General features: G+C 50.2%; 2 protein-coding genes across 8 annotated transcripts in view; one reads left to right on the top strand and one right to left on the bottom strand.

Annotated features, from left to right (window-relative positions):
* SFXN1 (sideroflexin 1) overlaps positions 1 to 10929 on the bottom strand; it is a 47531-nt gene extending 36602 nt beyond the window's left edge. Inside the window, exon 1 of one of the 2 annotated variants that reach the window (XM_087754129.1) lies at positions 10817 to 10929. The gene's annotated coding sequence lies outside the window, so the exon portion shown is untranslated. Of the gene's footprint in view, positions 1 to 4263; positions 4408 to 10816 lie in introns of those variants that run through there. The other variant, XM_087754128.1, reaches the window with a different exon arrangement.
* On the top strand, positions 4607 to 9264 carry DRD1 (dopamine receptor D1). Of its 6 annotated transcripts, none has more exons than XR_015703957.1 (2): positions 4607 to 8268; positions 8665 to 9264. XR_015703957.1 is itself a non-coding variant. In XM_087754122.1 (2 exons), exon 2 carries the CDS (start codon positions 6113 to 6115, stop codon positions 7466 to 7468), a length of 1356 nt encoding a protein of 451 aa, XP_087610248.1. In that variant the 5' UTR covers positions 4607 to 5107; positions 5246 to 6112; the 3' UTR covers positions 7469 to 9264. The 6 variants fall into 6 exon arrangements, 5 of the variants coding, with proteins under 5 accessions (XP_087610248.1, XP_087610251.1, XP_087610250.1 ...); XM_087754122.1 differs by having other exon boundaries at positions 4607 to 5107; positions 5246 to 9264; XM_087754125.1 differs by having other exon boundaries at positions 4607 to 5391; positions 6105 to 9264.
* Positions 10930 to 13032: the final 2103 nt, after the last annotated feature.

The following is a 13032-nucleotide window of genomic DNA, read 5'->3' as shown; positions in this document are numbered from 1 at the left end:
CGGCGCAGAAACCCTTTCTGCAGGCTTCCCCCGCTGTGGCCCGGGGATGGAGGTGGGCTCTCCCGCTGGCCCCGGGGCTGCGCTCCGACAGTCGAGCATCCAGGTACCAGGGTGAGGAGATGCCAGGGGAGCAGCAGCGCCGGGTCCTGCCTTGGGAGCACCCCGCAGCCAGCGCATGAGCTCCAGATCCCGGGAACCAGGAGCACTGCCCAGCAAATCCTTCCCATTTACACCCTCCTTGCATTACCCCTTGTGTCCGGCTCCGCTGCTGCCTGAATTAGCTGCCTCAAACGAGTCATTTAAATTCAGACTTTCATAAATGTTGTTCCTCTTTGAGCTTTTTTCATTCTCCTTTTCCCTGCCAGTGTCCAGACTTCTGCACATACTTCACCGGTGACCTGCTTTGTGCACGGGTTGCCGTTGGAAATAATTCAAAAGTCAACGTTCACAGGGGCACTGATGTGCTTTTTGAGATCCGTCCTACTGAATCCCCCAGGCTCTAAGGTCCAGCTGCAGACGCCTATAATCTACAGTCAAAACCAAAAGCGCCCACACCCAATACTGAATATTTAGGCCACTTGTCGTCAGTGTTTGGAGACTAGAAATAATTTCTCGCACTGATCTTTTCTCCCTGCTGGTGGATCTTTATCATTCAAGAATGAGCTTGAGATCCTTGGAAATGCTTTGGGTTTTTTTTTTACCATCAAAGCAATAGCTTTTTCTGCTGCTACTCTTTGCTCTGTGCTTTTGTACTCACTACTGCGGTTTTCCCTGTGGAATGCCCAACGAGATAATATCAATTTAACCAGTGTGCTTCACTGATCTTTAAGAGAGTTCAGAGCTGTTGTTCGATTTCCAGGAACCCTTGATTTTTCCGAGAAGGTTACACTGAGGCTAAAGTTACCTCGGCTTATTAGTATAACCAGTTATTTAGAAACCTGACAGCTCCTTTAGACATTATTTCTGCTGACATGCCTCAGCTGATTTCATGTTTAATAAATCCCATGCATGAAGACTCAAAAAGTCATCCCGAGAGTGACGCGAGTACAATTTGTATCCACGTACCGTAATATTATTTTGTAAATTAAGCTGCCTTTCTCCAGCTCTAGTGTGCACGCTAGGTTGTAGATTAAAGCGTGTTTATCTCTTAATGCAAGATCTGGACTTTGTTCAACTCTGACTTGGTCTTCCAGTAGCTAATTACTGTTTGGATGAAGATCATTTGGATCAAGGTGCTACTCAGTATTTATATTTTTAATAGGACTTTCTCCAACCGGAGTCTCCCGGGAGGAGCAGGTGCCTCGCAGGGTGGTAACGGAGACGCAAAAGCTGTCCTTCGCTGGGCATTGCTTTGATTCCAGCATCAGTCAATAGTGATTGAAAAGCATTAAACAAAATTAAGCGGCTGTTTCATGTGGGTACCCAGGGCGAATTAAACAAGCTCTGTGCTTGTTTCTGAATCTCCAAGAAACACCTGCACCCTCGTCCTCTTGCTGGTGGCTTTAGGCAAGTCCTGACCTGGGTGAGAGCTGATCCTTCTCGCGCTGGCTGGAGGCAGGTTAGCCAGAGCACAGCAGAAGGAAAATTCACCCTCTACTTCGCATAACTGGCTCCCAGCATCATGTCAATCGGCTGCCTAATCCCACCGCTGAATTGATTTAAATAATAACAGGGGTTTAATGGATTTCACTTTTGTTCCACATCTGGGTATGACTATTAAGTCATGAAAGTTTTAAAAGCTTACAAATTAGCTGAAGTGACAAACGAGTACGGCCGGGTGCCCTGCAGGAGATGCTGGCGTCTGAAACCTGCGTAGCTGCCGAAGGGGCTTCGCTCCACCAGCACGGGCTCGGCTGAGCCCGACCTCCTGCTCGTCCCTGAACTGATCACACGGACACAGAGATGAGACAGGAGAGGGGCTCTGTCTTCTGAAACAGATACTTGAATTGCCAAACACACACAGATCGGGAGGTTCTTATAGGCTGCTGAGAGTAGGAAGGTAAAAGACTTTTTTTTTAATGTCAGATTGAAATTCAAGTTTTAAACCCTCACTCCTGTGAGCAGCAGGAGTCTTTCAACGCTGAATTCAGCCCCTTCCCCAGGAAAGGCTGCTCCTAGCAAAAACGAACTGAAAAGACGAGTTTGCTCGATGAGCTGGTAAGCAGATGCCCGAGAGCAGAATGCTCTCTCTTCTGCAGCGTTTCTCTCCAGCACGCCTCGAGGAGTGCGCTGCTTGGGTACTCCGGAGCTGGGATTTCTCCTGGAATAATCCAGGACGGCTGTGGTAGGAAGCCATTCTGGGGGAGCCCCTCAAAGTCGTTACAAATAAAATCAAACGTGCTCAGTGACTTCTTACACAGGCAATGTTCCCCTCAGCCCAGGGTTTCTACTGCAAGGCAGGAGCGCGATACTTTTTCAGAGGGTAAGTATCACGCAGCAAACGTCACCTGTGTTGTGCTTTAAGAACGGGAGAAAAAAGCAAAAAAGCGTGAAAATAGAAAAAAGAAAACTCACAATGGGTTTCATTAGAGATCTCTATTACCAAACAGCTCAGGATTCATTTTCTTGTCTATTTTCACCCTCCTCTAGGGATGAACGATGATTAAAGGAAAGGATAATAAGAAGGGGGGAATGAGAACTTGCTGAGAAGCGGTTTAAAAAAAAAAAAAAAAAAGAGAGAGGGGGCAAGGAAAAGAAGTGTTTTAGTTAGCTAGTCAAGGCTGGCTTGGCACTGTATCTGCTTTAACTGACATTACGAAAAACTACAGATGGCACAAAAGCAACCTCACTAATGCTGAACCCTACAAAATTGATCCTGACAACTTATTGAGCTTATCTTTCTTCAAGGAGCTTTTAATCTCCCCGTGATGTCTTTCACGTTCTTTATTTTGAAAAAAATTCCTATACAAAGGTAGCAACTTGCAAATCAGCATGTTCATCTTCTGTCATTGCCTATTGTGGGTAAGGTAAGAAAGAAAAACCCTTTTGGAGAAAGAAGGGGTTTGAGATGTAAGCGCTCTGGTTTTGGTGCTTACTTGAGGGATTTTTGCAAGGAAGACACGGTTTGAAGAGGGGCAGATTTTTGCGTGCAAGGATGGCAGTGGGTTTCCCTGCAGACACACAGCCAGCTGCCCCAAACGCCGCCGTCGTGGGGTGCCCACTCCGGGGCTCGGCGGGTCCGAAGAGCCCGAGCCAGTTGTTCCTCTGCTGTCCCCTCGCCTCATCTCCGTCAGGACGCGGGTCCCTGGGCGGCTGCACCCCCGGGAACCCGGGCTGTGGGTTCTCCTCCCCATTCCCTCCCTGCCTACGCGCAGGGATAACGAAGCCCTTCGCTTGTGTTACCACAGAGTCATTTAGGTTGGAAAAGAGCTTTAAGATCATCAAGTCCAACCATTAACCCAGCACTGCCAAGTTCCCCACTAACCCACGTCCCTAAGCACCACATCTCCCCAGCTTTTAAACACCCCCAGGGATGGGGACTCAGCCCCTGCCCTGGGCAGCCTGGGCCAGTGCTTGATAACCCTCTCAGTGAAAAAATATTTCCTAATACCCAACCCAACCCTGCCCTGGCGCAGCTTGAGGCCGTTCCCTCTCGTCCCATCGCTTGTTCCTGGGGAGAAGAGACCGACCCCCCCGGCTCCAGCCTCCTTTCAGGCAGTTGCCGAGAGCGATGAGGGCTCCCCTCAGCCTCCTCTTCTCCAGGCTGAGCCCCCCCAGCTCCCCCCGCCGCTCCTCCCCAGCCTTGTGCTCCAGCCCCTGCCCCAGCCCCGCTGCCCCGCTCTGGCCACGCTCCGGCCCCTCCACGTCCTCCCCCGGGTTTAAGCCGCTCTGGCGGTGGCGGCGGGGCCCGGCCCTGCCCCGGGGGCTGCCCTGGGCCCGGCAGGGCTGGCGGCCGCCTCCGCGGGGCGGCGCGGCGGGGCGCGGGGCCGCGGCCGCCCAGGAGAGGGAGCCCGGAGGCCGCGGCTGCGCCGGGAGCCGCGGGGCTGAGTCGGGCGGCGGAGAGGCGGCGCGGAGCGGTGCTGTGCCCCGGCTGCAGCCCGCCGCCAGCCCCGGCCCTCCCCGCTGCGGGGAGCACCGGGGAGGAGGAGGAGGAGGAGTACCGGGGAGGAGCGCCGCCGCCGCTTCCCCGCTGCGCCGGGAGGGGGTCCCGGCCGGCCCCCCCTCCCCAGCCCGCCCCGGGGTGAGGCTGCTCCCGCGGGGTGCCCGGGCCCGCAGCCCGCCTCCCGAGCATCGCCCAGCCCGAGGTGAGGTGCCGGTACTTACATTCCGCATCAATTCATTGAACTCGGCTGGTTGGCAGCGCCCCGGGCGTCCCGGAGCTCGGGACGGGGCAAAGTAATCCCCTGGGCGCTGAACTCCGGGCCAGCCGCTCCGGGAGCCCGGCTTTGCCTCCCTTATCCCCCAGGAAGGCAGGAAAACCGGGGAGAGCCTGCCCAGAAGCGGCTACGCCCGACCGAAGATGTTAGAGGAGGCGAAGGGGGGTTGCTTTTTGCCCGCTGCGTGCCTCCACGCCTGTCTTTCCCTTGTTTTCATCCTTTAGGAAGGAGACGCCGAGCAGAGAGACCTTTCCTGGAGGGGCGATGCTGCCGAGCCCTGCCCCGGGCAGAAGGAAGCCTTTGCCACCGGGACCGGCCGGTACCGGGGCTGCGCGGCCCGGGGCAGGCTGCGGGAGAGCGTGAGGAGCTGCCTTCGCCTGCGCTTTTCTGAGAAGGGGGAAAAAAGCATGGTAAAAGCTGGACCCCATCCCTGGAGCACAGCCCCGCTGAGCAGGAGGTGGGATTATTCCAGGGTGGTGATGGAAAGCTATAACCTGGCAGCGGAGCGTTAAAGCGACTTGTCCCCTCTGGAAGAGGAACCCGCTGCGGGAAGCCCGCGTCGCGGCCGAGGGGAGGTCGCTCAGGTCCTTCGCCTCCTCTCGCCCTTCTTTCTCCTTCCAGTGAAGGAAGAAAGAACTGCTCCTTGGCTCTTGCCAGTGTTGGGAATACCGTGCCTTTTGCCTGGGATGATTTGCCCTGATGTGCCGCTTCGACGGGATGTACAAAGTGCGACTGGGACCGATCCGGCCAACAAAGTTTGCAGAGTGATCAGCAGGGACCGTGGGATGGAGGTAGCTGGGCACACGCCGGCGGGGTCCGTCACGCACGGTCCGGCAGCACAGACCTGCTGCTCCCTTGAAAACTAATCCTGATGGTCAAACTCTGCCGGCTCCTGTTTTTACTTCTCCCCTGCCAATTTGCACTTTCAGGGAAAAAACCACGCTCCCTCCCCCCCGATGCAATGCAGTGTTTCTGTGTTGGTTTTGTATATAAGATTTGCTATGCAATTCCAAAACTAAAAGAGGAGGAGAGACGGCCCTGCATCCCAGAGCAAACAGAGAAGCAGAGGTGAAAGGTAGGAGCCAGCATTTCTCGTTTAAATAAAACTAAATAACCTGAGCTACTTCTTACTGAAAACCTTTAAAACACACCTACTGTATGTTTATTTTCTTTGTCTCGGAAGTGTAAAACTTAAACAGTTTGAAACAAAGTGAAGAATTGCTCTCTGACGCTGCCCAGAAACAGAGGACCGATGCATGTTGTAACAGGAGTGTACCGAGGAGGAAGGATGGAGTGTTTCATCAGCAAGACGTTTAGGAAACCAAACTAGAGAAAAAGCACCTCGGTAAATGTGAAGGGCTAGTGCGATGGACGCTGGAAACACTCGATCAATAGCCTATTTAAGTGGGAATACAGGCAAGCATGGAAAAGTGATTGCTTTCCTGCCTGTGGGGGGTATTTGCAGAGGACGGCAGCAGGACATTTGCAGGTGAGCTGTCTGAATTAGGCTGCTTCGTGCTGGGGTGGTGCAGTGTGCTTCTGAAGGGATTGCTTAAAAAACCAGTCTGTAGGGTGGACTGTACTGGTGCATTTTCAGTTCCTGCTGGTAGAGCTTTCAGTGTTCAGGGAGATGCAAAGTGGGTGAAGTCTGTCCGGGGGCGAAGGGACCGTAAGAAAGGACCTTTGGTCTCTTTGGTGATGAGTAATTAATGGACGTCTGATGTCTCTGATCTCTGCAAGGCGAGGAGCTGATGTCGTCATGAAAATCATGATATGATTTTCCCTCAGGAGAAACTATGACTTGGAACGACACCACTATGGACGGGGAAGGGTTGCTGGTGGAAAGGGACTCTTCCTTTCGGATCCTCACGGGCTGCTTCCTCTCGCTGCTGATCCTCTCCACGCTGCTGGGAAACACGCTGGTCTGTGCAGCCGTCATTAGGTTTCGCCACCTCAGGTCCAAGGTGACCAACTTCTTTGTCATCTCCTTGGCCGTGTCAGATCTCTTAGTGGCAGTTTTGGTCATGCCGTGGAAAGCTGTGGCTGAGATCGCCGGTTTCTGGCCTTTTGGTTCATTTTGCAACATCTGGGTGGCCTTTGATATTATGTGCTCAACAGCCTCCATCTTAAATCTCTGTGTCATTAGCGTGGACAGATACTGGGCCATCTCCAGCCCATTTAGGTACGAGAGGAAGATGACGCCCAAGGCAGCCTTCATCATGATCAGCGTGGCGTGGACTTTGTCTGTGCTGATTTCCTTCATCCCTGTGCAGCTGAACTGGCACAAGGCTACAACCACAAGCTTTTTGGACCTAAATGCCAGTTTACAAGGTATAAGCATGGACAACTGTGATTCTAGCCTAAACAGGATGTATGCCATCTCCTCTTCTCTAATTAGCTTCTATATACCTGTGGCCATCATGATCGTAACTTACACGAGGATATACCGGATTGCTCAGAAGCAAATACGACGCATCTCAGCTTTGGAGAGAGCGGCAGTGCATGCCAAGAACTGCCAGAACACGAGCGGCAACAGAAGCAGCATGGACTGCCAGCAACCGGAGAGCAACTTCAAAATGTCCTTCAAGAGGGAAACGAAGGTTTTAAAGACTTTGTCGGTGATCATGGGGGTGTTTGTGTGCTGCTGGTTGCCGTTTTTCGTGTTGAACTGCATGATTCCCTTCTGCGAGCCTACCCAACCGTCCAAGGGAGCAGAAGCTTTCTGCATTAATTCCACCACCTTTGATGTTTTTGTTTGGTTTGGATGGGCTAATTCTTCCCTCAACCCCATCATTTATGCCTTCAATGCTGATTTCCGCAAGGCGTTTTCCACCCTGCTAGGATGCTACAGGCTCTGCCCTATGTCCAGCAACGCTATAGAGACTGTTAGTATCAACAATAACGGAGCAGTTGTTTTTTCGAGCCAACATGAGCCCAAAGGGTCCAGCCCCAAAGAGTCTAATCTGGTTTATCTGATTCCACATGCAATTATCTGTCCGGAAGAAGAACCTCTCAAAAAGGAAGAAGAGGGTGAACTATCTAAGACCTTGGAGAAGATGTCTCCAGCACTGTCGGGTATCTTGGATTATGAAGCTGACGTTTCTTTGGAAAAGATCAATCCCATTACACAAAATGGGCAGCATAAAACCTGAACAGGAAGGTTTACCCAGCAAGACCTAATAGTGTCTATTGTAATAATCTTTTAAAGAAAAAAGATATAGAAGATTTTTTAGTAAGAAACTGAGCTCTAGGGAGAAACACACATTTACACCAAGCCCAGAATTAATTTACCTGGCATTCAAAGCAAATTTAACATTTAAAACAATAGACAGAAAGCAATGCTGAAAATTGGCTAAAAAAAGGATATTAAACTGTGCTGTTCATACTGAGGAAAATGTACAAATTTAGATACAGTGCAGTGAGAAAGAAAATACTGCTGCTTCTCCACACAGAGAAACCAATCTCCAGCTTAAAATGAGGCAAAAGATAAATGTTAAGTATTTAAAGATTAATGTTTCCTAGAAGTTAAAAGATTGCTGTGTCTCGTGATAGTGGGTGTTAACAGGTCCTAATCAAAGACTGAGGGGTTGTCAAGGTAGGTAGATGCCTTCTTAAAATTATTTCTGACAAATAATTGAGCCTTATAACGAGAATGGTTATTTTTAAAGCTTTGGGAGGTAATATGTTGATACTGGTTTTATTTATTTATTGTTTTAAATTGATATTTTTCATATGTTATAACAGATCTAGCTTTATTTATGTTATTTAAGATGTCTAAATCATGGGATATTTTTGGAGTGTCATAACTGCATTTTGACCAGTCAACCAGTCAGCACTTTATTACAAGCCCTGATAGTCTGGAGAGCCGGTGAGGGGAGCGAAGGAACGTTAAGCAGCTCAGCAAGAAATGAAGGAATCGACAGACCCGATCCTGTGTGGAGGTCGTCTGCCGGTGGGCTTTTTTTTTTTTTTTGTTTGAAGTGGGATTTCTTTCAAAAGATAGGACCAGCGTTGACTGAGTTGTGAATTCTCTTCCCTTATAGAAATAACAGAAATTGCTGCTATTTATTTTTAAAAAAAGTTTCATGTTACAAAGACTTTGCTAGAATGTCGAGTTTGTGGATCTGTAAATACCTTAAATATGACTACAACCTTAAGAAGAACCCGATTTGAGAAGAAAAGCTTCTTAGATAACAATTCTTAGTATATAATGTTTTGTATTTATGTACGATAAACAGCTTTCTCAGACTTTTCTTATTTCAAGTCTTGGATATCTTTTCTGAACAAACACAACTGGTTATAATGGTAGTAAACATGCCAAACCTCGTTATCATCTGTGTTCTTGCAGTGCCACCAGGATCATGCTGTCTGTCTGCTGCTGTATCACGGTCAGGATTACAAAGTGAGGTACCTGGTGCTTTACTTTGGCAACCAGGAGGACATTACATTTTAGTAATTACCACGTCAATAGTCCGTTCAATAAGGAATAGTGCCTCATCCCCATTTTGGATTAAGACATTTCTAAATACGGATGGAACTGCAGCCCCCGCCTCAAAACCGTCCCGTCAGCTCCAAAAAAGTCGCCGATGTTTAATTCAAACAACTGCTACTTTTCCGTTGTCCTGCCCTGCCGCTTTCCCTTTGTCATGCCAAAAGCAATCAGTGGAGTTAGCAACAGGATCACTGGGGGTTAATATTCAGCAGCGTTCAAAGAAAGCTATTTGTTTTCTGAATGGGAGAAAATACCCTTTGGAGCAACTTTTTCGTAACATATATCAAAACAATGTGTTGTCAGGAAAAGAGAACTGAGAGGAAAAAAAATTTAAAGCCTAATGAACTATATACATCCTGCATCAGGTCTGTGTATTTATGTATTGTGAATGTTTTCATAATTTTATTGCCTGTATGCTGCTTTCATACATATAATAAAATTATTTTGTGAACAGAAGGTCAAATCAAACAATCTACATTGCATTTATTAAATACACGCTGGGTTTTGGCAGTTGTATTGATTGTGTTAAAGGTGAGGACGGTTCCTCTTTTTCCATTTGCCTTCAGCTGGGATCACACCCGTGAGGCAGATGGGAATTGTTAGCAAAGCAGGAGAAAGTCCTCTCTTCCGAGAGACTCTCAGACCTTGCTCTAAACTCGATTTGAAAGCAGTAAACACAGTTTGGAAACAACCGCGCTCTGCTTTAATGTGCCTAGTTAAAATGTGTAAAGCTCGACCTACTGGGGACTCTTATTTCAATGATTTTGAATCGGTGGTGTAACAGAATAGGGAACCTGCTTTATAGCATGCTTTTATTCTGGCTTTTTTTTCTTCTTTGCTTTTTTTTTTTTTCCCTCCCCCAAGCTATGGAATACTTCCCAGAGCCTGATACAGCCCCACTGCTAGTGCCTGTTTTTTGGGACAAAATGGATGGTGTCGGAAGCGAGGCGATGGTGGGTGCAGCTGAGGTGCAGCAGCGTCCCTCGGCTCGTGGCAGCCCTCTGCTTTGTTTTTTGCCTCTGTCAGCAGATTCGTTTTGAAATGCAGAAGCAAGCGAGGGTGGTCACTGCTGTCTCAGGCGTTCCCAGCATGACCCATTCAGCAGCTGGGATCCGAGCCGGCGCAGGAGCCGCGGGGATGTCCAGCTCCCCCTCCGTCGGTGCGACCTTCCCTTGCCCAGGGATGCTGCTGGTCTGCGGCCGGCGGGGAGCCGTGCCTCCCTCCAGGCTTTCTGAGCTCCTTGCATAAAATTTCCTTGCGTGGTGTTGATACCCATTTTTTTTTTCCTGTACCTTTGAGGAATTATTTTACTTCTTAAAAAGTACACAGGCCAAAGATGAAGTTGTGTGGTTGCTTACTCAAATACATCTGCCTTCAAGAGCTTTTACTTTCAAAACTCCCAGCAGTCTGATGTAATAGCGAAATACAAAATATGATTTAAGGAGATCGTGTAAAGCAAGATGCTGGTTTTGTACTAATTTGTGTGAGCATGATTTGTATTCCGAGATGGACAGTTGCTGTGGTGTGACCAGGAGCCGTCCCAGGACCCCCCTCCATGCAGGTGGACCCGAGTTTCAGAGGGGCTCGGCGGCGGTCGGTGGGGAAATGCTACCTGCTGCTGCTGCTGGGTGCTTCCGTCGGTGGGACAGGCTCCCTGCTAAGGGCAGGGCAGGACAGACACTCTTCTGAGTTTATTTTATTGTTTTCTCTCTACTTCTATTTAAACTAATTTTTGCTTCTGCCTCCTTTCCCTTACATACATTTTAGAATACCATGAATTCGCCTTGGTCCTCATTTACCCCTTCATTTTCCAGCCTTGCCAGCTCGGCTTTCTTTATCTGCCCTCTCTCCCTTTCCTCCCGCTGCTGCCAGAGCTGTTCTGTCACCCTTTTTGGCTTTATTGGCCCCAATAATCCTTTGCCTGGGAGAAAGTCCAAATTAAAATCCTACCCCCAGCACAACCGAGAGTCCCCTTCCCACAGCCTTCACCCGGGAATGCCTCTCTTACCTGTTGCAGAGCCTGGAGACCAGTGTCAGGGGTGATGAGAAGGGACAACAGCATGTACTTGCTAACTGCTACTCTATTTATGTGCTGAATTAATTGCTCAGAAGCTGTGTTACCTGTTCTGCGCTTGCTCCCCAGCTGCTTGAAACCAGTGGTCTGCTGAAACAACCGGTCACACCAATGTCAGGGTGTGCCCCAGGGGCTGGAGACGCACCGGACCCACACCGGGCTCTGGTGGAGCCGGTAGCAGGGAGTTAACCGGTGAGGTTTGGCCGTAGTAACCCTACGAGTAGCCTGCGAGTAGCCTGCGAGTAGCCTGCGAGCAGCGCTTACTGCTCCGTGCTTGCAGGCAGCAGCAGCCTCTCTGCTGTTCTGGAGGATGAGAGCAGCAGAAGTTCATTTGCAATCACGTCGTCTTTCAGCTAACAGCCACTCCGGTCAAACACTTCCCCAGGAACATTTGTCTCACCGGGTGTTGCACGGCGGCACCGTACGTGGCCGGGGGGAGACAGAGCCACCGAGAAGCGGCGAGGTGCCAGAACACCAGGATGTCACCAGGATGTCACCAGGATGTCACCAGGACGGCCACCTCGTGCACCCCGCGGGTGCCGGGCGCTTTTCTCCCCGCCTTCCCCCCCCCCCAAGCAGTATTTTCCCCTGCGGAGCGAGCCTTGCTGTGTGCCTTTCCGATGTGCCCGCGAATAACCCCTGTAACCTTTTTTTTGGCATTGCTTCCTCGTGACTGAAGGTATTTTTCTGTTTGTGGATGGAAGAGGTTAATAATTCACCTGATGGCCTTGATGAAGGAGCTGTTTGCAACAGGTGAACCATAATCACTAGATTAAATCTGAATACAACTCTCCCTTCCCTTGGCAAGCATTTTATGCTGATTTGGGTTTCTGACTTAACAAAGCGTACAAAAGATGGAGGATGGAGGAAATGCCTTTGCTGATGTACAGGTTTAATAACACAGTTATTGGGAGCCAGTCCTGGATGTTTTCAAATCAATAGTTTTCAGAAGCACCCAAATCTGATTGAAATCTGAAAAAAACCTGCTTTGATTAGTGCCTTGAGAGACACATTATTCCGGCAAATATTTTGGTTTTTTTGATATAATGATAGTAGAATATGTTCCTGGCGATACCACTTATGCAGCCAGACAATGAATGTGACTTAAAGAATAAGGAAAACAATGGTGTCTACTTCATAGCTTTTAAAAGACTGAACCGCAATTGAAATGCTCTTGCACTGCTCTGTCGCAGTAGAGGCGGGCTGTGGGCTGAACCGAGTGCCGGGCTCCGGCCGGGAGCCTGGGCTCAGGTCGGTGCTGAGCCCCTCTTCGCGAGCGGGTCTGGGCCGGCGGGCTGCCTCCCCCAGCCCCGTGGGCGGCTGCGGGGTTTGCACGGCGGTGCTCCTTCTCCGCCCCAGATCTCAAAGTCAGGGATGCACTGGTGAACACCAGCTTTTCCCGACGGATCTGCAGAGCCGCGGGCTGCTGGCCCTGCTGCCCTCCCCAGCCAGGCACAGCTCTTCCCAAAGCACCGCGGCAAGCGTGTTTCTACAAATGTAGTTTTGAGGCCAAACGTGTAAATTGAGTATACGATGGCTATTTTCATGTTGGTTGTCTTTACAGTCATGCTCAGAATGAAATGGCAATTTTCTGCCAGGCCTGTTTTTATTCTGTTTCTAGGGAAAAACTCTGGGCAATGATACAGGAGAAGGCTACTGGCCCTGCTGTGCTGATGGCCATTGCTTCTCTATTTCGATTGCGCTTCCCTTTTGGTCCCGCCAGGCTGTTCCTCTCCCGCTCCAGGAGGGACGTTCCCCTCGGTTCTTCGGTGAAGGATATTCTTCAGTGTCCACAGCGGTGATGGATGGCACTGGCAGGGCGGTGCAAAGCCCGCTACGGGTCTCGCGGAGCAGCAACAGCAGACCTGGGCTCCAGGCTGCACACCGAAACAACGTGATTGGCGTCAACGGCATCGCTTTAGTTTCTGTCCCTCTGGATGGGGTTGGTTTCACCCAGGAAGGCAACGTGGGGATCAAAGGGATACCCTGGGCCGCGTTCATCGTCACCCCGCGGACCGGGTGAGATGGATGATTTGGTGTAAAAGAGGCATAGAAGAGCAAGTGGCAAAGAGGCTCCAGGGCTGGCTGCAGGGGCGCAGCGCTGGGGGCGGTGGCACCGGGGACACCCTGTGCCCCAGCTCCCCCGCCGC

This window comes from Nipponia nippon, unplaced genomic scaffold (genome assembly GCF_047370975.1).
Source record: "Nipponia nippon isolate SJK-2023a ecotype South Korea unplaced genomic scaffold, ASM4737097v1 scaffold_17, whole genome shotgun sequence".
In the NCBI taxonomy this organism is placed as follows: domain Eukaryota; kingdom Metazoa; phylum Chordata; class Aves; order Pelecaniformes; family Threskiornithidae; genus Nipponia; species Nipponia nippon.
Note: the sequence above shows the minus strand (reverse complement) of the source record. Positions and strands in the feature narration are given on the sequence as shown.

What these genes read in the sequence shown, in the direction of transcription:
- DRD1 (XM_087754122.1), top strand. Translation starts at nt 6,113, where the DNA reads ATGACTTGGAACGACACCACTATGGACGGGGAAGGGTTGCTGGTGGAA.